Source organism: Pseudozyma flocculosa (genome assembly GCF_000417875.1).
Source record: "Pseudozyma flocculosa PF-1 unplaced genomic scaffold scaffold00015, whole genome shotgun sequence".
Taxonomy (NCBI): Eukaryota; Fungi; Basidiomycota; class Ustilaginomycetes; order Ustilaginales; family Ustilaginaceae; genus Pseudozyma; species Pseudozyma flocculosa.
The window spans coordinates 42,820-49,929 of NW_006920883.1; the positions used below are offsets into that span (position 1 = coordinate 42,820).

A 7,110-nucleotide genomic window follows, 5' to 3' on the forward strand; every position below is an offset into this window, starting at 1 on the left:
AGGCGGGCGGGAAGCGGGCCCCAGGCTGGCCTGGCCGGGCGCCACGCGAGTGGAGCGGCGACACGGCGGGGCGGGGCGGTCTGGAACTCGACAAGACGCCGACGACTCGCCTTGCCCTGCTTCCCTTCCCATCTCCCGGCAGTCGTCTTCGCAGTCCTATATAACACAGGTCCGGTCCTTGTACCGATCCCCTGTCGCCTCTCACCACCCTCTCCCGACCCACTCGAGCTTTCCTTGGCCGTACCGACGCACCGCACCGTACCAAACCGAAGGCTTGACACCGCAGAGCAGAGCAACATGGTACGACAGTCGGGGGTCCGCTTCTCCTCCGTCTCCATCTCGAATGCGCACTTACACCCCTCTACTCCTCCCTACCTGATGATCCGGTCCGGACCAAACCGAAAGGCACGGGGCGCTTCGAAAAAGACGAGCAGCGCCAACGCGACGCAGCAGGCGGTATTCACGTACGGCTTCGTGGGCGTGAATGCGTTCCACGTCCTGCTGCGCTTCGTGCTGCTCCGTCATCGCCTGACGTGGGGCCACGCGGCCAAGTACGCTTTCACCGAGGCCATCGCACTGCTCTTCTGGTCCCAGCTGCTTTCTGCCGCACGCGGTGGCGAGGACATCACGGGCGCCCGCGGCGGGTTGACGGGATACATGGTGGATGTCATCTACGTTACGTGGTTCACCCATTTCCTCACGGCTTGGATGGGTAGATGGGGCTGGTGGGTCTATGCTGTCGTAAGTGGCCTCCCTTCCCCTCCCGCCCCATCTCGGTCATGGTGGCTCCCCATCGTCGTGAAACCTCACCCCACCCCCCCCACTGCCATCTCTTGGCACCGCCTCGAACCACGCAGATCCCCATGTACGCCATCTACGTGGCGTACCAAAAGGTGCTCCTGCCCTACGTCTTCAAGGGCCAGTCCCCCTTTGCAGCCTTGTCCAACCTCTTCTCCTCGTCGTCGCGCACCGGCGCAGGCGGCAACGCGGCGGCGGCGGCGGCGGCACAGGGGCAACCGACGAGCAAACGCCAGGCCAAGCTCCAGGCGCGCGCAGACAGGGGCGACCCGAGGGTCCAGGTGCGTCGACGATGATCCTCTCGTCGCCTCGTCTCCCCGCCCTCCCTCTCTCAGGGTCGTCTCATCGTCCCCTGTGCACGCAGCAAGAGGAGCGGACGCTCTTTTCTCCGCGAAAACCACTCGGTCGGGTTCAGAGGGATATCGTGCTGGAATTCACGTTGCTCTTCGAAAAACATGCTTGACGCGCAGGCGAGGCGCGACGACCGTCCGGCAGCGACGGCCGCCATCGACCCCGCCGAGGGCGAGCGGAATGGTGTCGAAATGCGTCGAAGACGTCGCGACCGAGAGAGACTCAGGAGGGGAGAGAAAGAGGAGAGAGTGAGAGAGAGAGAGAGGAAAAGGCCCACTGCGACCCGACCGCGCGCCCCTCAACCGCTTCGACAACCCCAACCGGCCCACTCTTCATTGTTCAACACCGTCTCCTCGTCCTGGTCCTCGTCCTTGTCCTCGACGGCGAAACCACCCTCGGCCTTGGTCCAAGGACATTCCGCCTCCCCGTCGCCGTCACCCGTCGGTCCATTGACAAAGGCATCGCCGTACCACTTGCGCAGCAGCAGGCCGACGGTGTTGCGCGCCGAGACGAGGCTCGTCTCCATGGTGCTGGCGAGGCTCTCGAATGCGTTGGGGAAGTAGAGGTTCTCGTCGACCTCGACGCGCGGGAAGGTCGAGAGCGGCGTGAGCAGCGGGTACGAGAACCACTGCTTGCGGTGCACCCAGCCGATGCTCGAGGCGTCAAAGAGGCGGTGCAGCTGCGCGTCCGAGAGCGGGGAGAGGCTGAAGATCTTGACAATGTACTCGCCCGCCCGCTCTGGACCCGCTCCCGCCCCCGCTGCCGGCGTCGACTGCGTGGCGTCCGACGATTCGTTGCGGAACCGCAGAGGTCGCAGGTAGTTCATCGATAGGAACTGTGGCGATGAGAGGGCGAGAGGGACAGGCAAAGAGGAGGGGAGGAAGAGAGAGGCAGAGACGAGAGTCGTGGCACCTGTCAGTCAGTCGGTCTATCGCGAGCGTAAACCCGTCTGCTGGCCGTCCCCGGGCGAACGCACCTCGAGGTTGGGCGACTTGACGGCATCGTCGTGGGCCTGCGGTGCTTCGCCGCTGTCGGCCGCCGCCGCCGCCAAGCGGGCAGCGACGGCCCTGCGCACGCTCTCGGCGCTGGTGAGGACGGTGGCGGGCACGTCGTCGGCCTTGCCAAAGCCAAAGTAGAGCGGGTTGGCCGACTTGGCCGTGGTGGCGAGGAGGGTGACGTGGAGGTGGACATAGGGCGGGCGCGGGATGCGGCGGTCGGTGTTGACGAGGGTGATGTCGGCGTCGTGCCAGGGCGCAGCGACGACGACGGCGTCAAACAGCTCGCCCTCGCCGTCGCGGGTGCCCACCCACCACCGCGCCTGCTGGGCCTCTGCGCCCGTCCAGCCGTAGGCGAGGGCATCGTTGCAGGTGATTTTGCCGCTGCGCACGGCGTCGCGCAGGCTGTCGAACTTGACCAGGCCCGTCACGGTGCCCGCCTCGCCGAGGTGGATGCGGGCGCCGCTGCGCTCGACGAATTGCTCAAAGACGCGGTAGTTGCCGTCGCGCACGCCCGTGGCGCCCGAGAGGGCGAGGCTGATGAGGCCGGCGAAGCCGTGGAGGTCGGGCGTGTCCTGGGCGTAGTTGACGCGGCTGAGCGCCTCGATCATCTCTTCGACAAAGAGCGTCGAGACGCCGTTGGAGGTGAAGAACTGGCTTGCCGTGACGCTGGCGGGCTGCGACACGTTGACGGCGTGGGCGAGGCTGGCGATCGTCTTCCAGGGGAAGCCCGAGGCGGTGGCGTTCGCGTCGTCGCGGCTGGGGCGGTGGAGGTAGGATGCGCTGTAGAGGCGGAGGAAGGAAGCGAGGGCGCGCTTGAGGAGCTTTTCTGCGGCGAGCGGGCTGTTGCCGTAGCGGAGAAAGAGCTTTGCGCTGGTCCACCAGCTGGAAATGTCGCCGCGGAAGAGAAACTGCTGGCCGTCCCAGACGCCCGTCTCGCCGCCGATGCCGTTCTGTGCGCCCGTCTCGAGGCCAAACTGGCGTACGGCGCGGCGCATGTTGTAGTTTACGTCGGCGTAGAGGCTGGCGCCGAGCTCGACGGGGTGGTAGCGCCGGTCGTCGTAGGGGTAGGCGACGGCGGTGCGTCCGCCGATGCGGTTGTCGCGCTCAAAGATGGTCACCTTGATCCTGTCGGCCGTCGTGTTGCGGGTGGCGGCGAGGAGGTTGATGCGGTCCTGTGCCGTCTTGAGGAAGTAGGCGGCCGAGCTGCCCGAGGGGCCTGCGCCGATGATGGCCACCTTTCGTGTGCGGGCGAGAGATCGCTTGTTATCGTCGCTGCTGCGACCGCGGCCGCCGAGGTCGAGGTCGGGGCAGATGGGCTGCTGAGCTTGGGCATGGTCCGACAGCGGATACTGGAAGGGCTGGTGAGCTGCCACGGGCAGCAGGACGACGGCGAGCACAGTACAGAAGCCGAGAAGGTACCTCATGGCGATAAGGGCGTGCGTGTGCGGCGTGGAAGCGTGCGAGGGGTTTCTCGTGTGTGGCGAGGGGCGGGCCAGCCAGGAGACAGAGGTGTCGATCCAAAGTCGATTTCAGGTGCCGGTCGGCATGGATCCGAAGATGAGCGCTGGCCGTGTCGGATCGGGGCGTCGCCCGGCAGTGGAGCAGATTTGTCGGCGGACAGGGAGGGTGGGACTGCGGGGCTCAGCTGTGCGTCAATGTCTCGGTGGCGGCCGACGGCATCCTCCGAGCTCCGGGTAGGTTCGTCTGCGCTTGATCGCAATCTTGCAATGGAAAGGAACCAGGATGATGGTCGGTGGTCGGTGGTCGGTGGTCGGTGGCGGCCAGTGACCAGGACGAGGAACAGCGACACAGGGGCCACAGAGCCAGCAGGGGCGGCTGGCCCATGTGGAGGCTTTGGCGCGCGCAAGAGCGAGGCGCAGCCCAGCCCAGCCCAGCCCAGCGCAGGATCCGCCATTTGCCCGCACGGATCCAGCCCGCTCTCGGCCTGGGCCGTGCCCTGCCCTGCCCTGCCCTGCCCCTCAGGGCTTCACCGACAGCCACACAGCATCGATCGATATCGAGACGCGGGTCCAGGAGTGACGTCCAAGCAGGCTGCAAACAGTCTTCCGTGCCCGAGTCAGGAGGAAGATATACAATTCAATGTCCATGACGAGAGGGAAAGTCTGCTATACGCGGGGCGACGCACAGGCGCGCAACAACGACGAGGCTGATTGGGTGCCCGCACCACGCCGTCTACAGCCCTGCTGCTACTATGCTACCAGTAGTGTGTACCATCGATATGGACTGCTACCACCGCCACTGCTACTGCTGCTGGCGAGGTGAGTGAATGGCCGAGGCGGGCGCAGATCCGCTGCCCGTCGGCGTCGGCGCGCCCCCGCTCGCGTCGGCGGGCACCTGGGTCCTCCAGTTGAGAATCGTCGACGCCTTGGGATCCAGCATCATGCCCATCGCCGCCGGCGCCGCACCCGCCATGGGCATCGACATGGGCATCGGCATCGGCATCGACATCGGCAGCCCCTCGGGCGCCATGCCCGGCGAGGGCAGGTAGCCCGTCACCGTGTGCGGCGATGCGGCGTCGACGTTGATGGGCGGCCCGCCACCCACGTCCATCGCTGGCAGCTGCGGCAGCCCCATCATCGAGGCCGGAGGTGGTCCCATCGGCCCGCCCAGTCCGCCGAAACCCAGCGTACTCGCTGCGCCGCCTCCCATCCCCATGCCCATACCCATGCCCATACCCATGCCCATCATGCTCGGCGCGCTCGGTCCGAACCCGCCCCCCATCATGCCTCCTCCCATGCCAGCCCAGGCCGGCGGCACCTGCGAGACGCGAGCCTGCTCGTTTTCGGCACGCAGCTGGCGGATAAGGGCCGCCTGCTCGGCGATGATGGCCGCCTGCGGGTGCGCCGATCCCAGCGGCCGGTCGTCCTCGTCGTCCGAGCCCTCGGCCGCCTGCAGCGCCTCGGCACCGTTCGGGTGGCGCATCCCCAGCGGCACGTCCTCGTCCGAATCGTCGTCGTCGTCGTCGGCCGGCTCGTCCTTTTTGGCCGACTGGACGTTCCAGATGGCCGACAGCTCCTGCGACAGCGACGACGATCCCGGAAGCCCCCTGCCGCTCGACCGGCCCAGGCTCGACGGCTGGCTCGCGCCGGGCGAGGATCCGCGGCTCTGCTGGCCCAGATTGGGGCTGCTACTGTCAGAGGTGAGGTGGTCCAGGTCGAGTTTGCCCATGTTGGCGCTCGCCTGCTGCCGCTTGGCTCGGATCGCCGCGAGCGTCAGCTCCTCTTCCGACGACTCATCTTCGCCGTCGTTGTTGCCGCCGCCGCCTCCAAAGCCCTGGCCGTTGAGCTGCATCGACGGGGCCAGCGACATGCGACGGTCCACCGCCGCCTTTTTGATCTGCATCAGCGGCAGGTCGTCGTCGCTCGACTCGTTGCCGCCGGCCGCGTCGCTGTCGTCGTCGAGCTTGCCCAGGTCGATGCCGTGCTTGGCCAGCTCGGCCGCCAGCGAGCCAGAGGCAGCCACCGTGGCCGAAAAGTTCCTCGACTGGCGCACGCGCTGCATCGCCTCCCTGCGCCGCGTCATCTCGTCGTCCGAGCTCGACTCGTCGTCGCTGTCCTCTTCCTCGTCCGACGACTCGACAAACCATTCGGCCGCAGCCGAGTCGGCCCCCTTCTTGTGGCGCCGCTTTGTCGTGCCGGGACCGGCGAGGTCAAAGTCGAGGTCGATGACGGGCGCATTGACCGGCGTCTTGGACCGGACGGGAGAGACGCGGCCGTTTCCGCCGTGGCCGTCATCGGTCGCAGCCGGATGGGTCGATGCGGCCACCGATGGCGAGTCGTTCGACGCGGTCCCGCGTCCACCCGGCCCAGCACCCTTGCGCTGCTGCTGCTGCTGCGCCTTCTTGTCCTTGCCGGTGCGGAAGAGCCGCTTCTCCTTCTTGCGCTGCTGTCGAGCCTCCTCCTCGCGCTGGAATTCCAACTCGGCCAGCCGGCGGATCTCGGCCTCTTCTTTCTCCTTGGCCTCCTCCTCGAGCCGCTTGGCCATCTCGCGGGCCCACAGCGTGTCGGTGCCGAACGTGGCCTCCATGCGCTCCTTTGTGTCGTTGTAGCCGGTCGGGTTCTCGCGGAACGACTTGGCCATGCTTGGGGCCACCGAGGCCGCGTCGTCGCCGGCGCCGTGGTAGGCGCTCGGCGCGCGGAGACCAGAGCTGCGTTCGAAGGCCTCCTCGTCCTCGAGCTGCGCCTGGCCGTAGAACCTGAGGGGGCGAGGCGTTCACGGTAAACGATAGCAAACCGGCCAAAGGGGAAAAAACAAACGTCAGTATGGAAGGAGCCAGAGCGTGGCGGGCAATCCGGCGCTGCACCCGCGGTGCTCACCTGGCCTTGGTCTTGCGGTCTCTGGTGCGCTCCTCGGCGAGATCGAGCAGGCTCTTGCCAAACAGTTTGCCGGCCGGCTTGCTCTCGTCGATCCAGCGCTTCTCGTCGTCGCTGTCCCAGCTCTCGGTGCCGCTCTCGTACTCTGTCTCCTCGCTGCCGCTGGTCGTGTCGCTGAGGTCGAGGTCCTCGTCCGGACTGAGCTCAGACACGCCGTAGTCCTCAAAGGGTCGGCCGGCCTCGATCGCCTGCTGGCGCTTGGCGCGCCGCTCTCGCCTCGCCTGCTTGCGCTTGCGCTTGGCCTTGGCCAGCTTCTTGGCCGCACGCTTGGCGGCGCGGCCCCGCTTCTTGAGGTCCGCCAGCGGCACCTCCTCGTCCGAGTCCGACGCATCCGGCTGCAGGCGCGCCTCGTCGGCCCGCGTCCCCACCTCCCAGCCCCAGCCTTCCTTTTCGTCGTCGTGCTGCACCAGCTGGTTGCGGAACAGCGCCGTCGTCGGCGCCGCCGCCCGCCGGCCGATGCCCCGCGGCGCGGCGGCGGGCACGTGGAGGGTGCGGGTCACCTCGACCGTCTTGATGTCCGAGACGAGCTCCTCGAGCCTCTGGTCGCCGCCGGCGCTCGCAACCAGCGG

General features: G+C 67.3%; 3 protein-coding genes across 3 annotated transcripts in view; 1 reads left to right on the top strand and 2 right to left on the bottom strand.

The window, feature by feature from the left end:
* Nucleotides 1-297: 297 nt before the first annotated feature.
* Nucleotides 298-1,094, top strand: PFL1_04519 (uncharacterized protein; the record flags this gene model as incomplete). The annotated part of the gene is made up of 3 exons (XM_007882045.1): nucleotides 298-300; nucleotides 406-741; nucleotides 858-1,094. 3 exons carry the CDS (start codon nucleotides 298-300, stop codon nucleotides 1,092-1,094), a joined length of 576 nt encoding a protein of 191 aa, XP_007880236.1.
* Nucleotides 1,095-1,447: 353 nt separating this feature from the next.
* On the bottom strand, nucleotides 1,448-3,571 carry PFL1_04520 (uncharacterized protein; the record flags this gene model as incomplete). Its single annotated transcript, XM_007882046.1, has 2 exons — nucleotides 1,448-1,984; nucleotides 2,126-3,571. The coding sequence occupies 2 exons, from the start codon at nucleotides 3,569-3,571 to the stop codon at nucleotides 1,448-1,450; spliced, it is 1,983 nt and encodes a 660-aa protein (XP_007880237.1).
* Nucleotides 3,572-4,409: 838 nt separating this feature from the next.
* Nucleotides 4,410-7,110, bottom strand: part of PFL1_04521 (uncharacterized protein) — a gene marked incomplete at both ends in the record, with an annotated part of 5,903 nt that continues 3,202 nt past the window's right edge. The window contains 2 exons of the mRNA XM_007882047.1: nucleotides 4,410-6,363; nucleotides 6,485-7,078. Of these exons, the coding sequence (XP_007880238.1) occupies nucleotides 4,410-6,363; nucleotides 6,485-7,078 (2,548 nt within the window). The remainder of the gene's footprint in view (nucleotides 6,364-6,484; nucleotides 7,079-7,110) is intronic.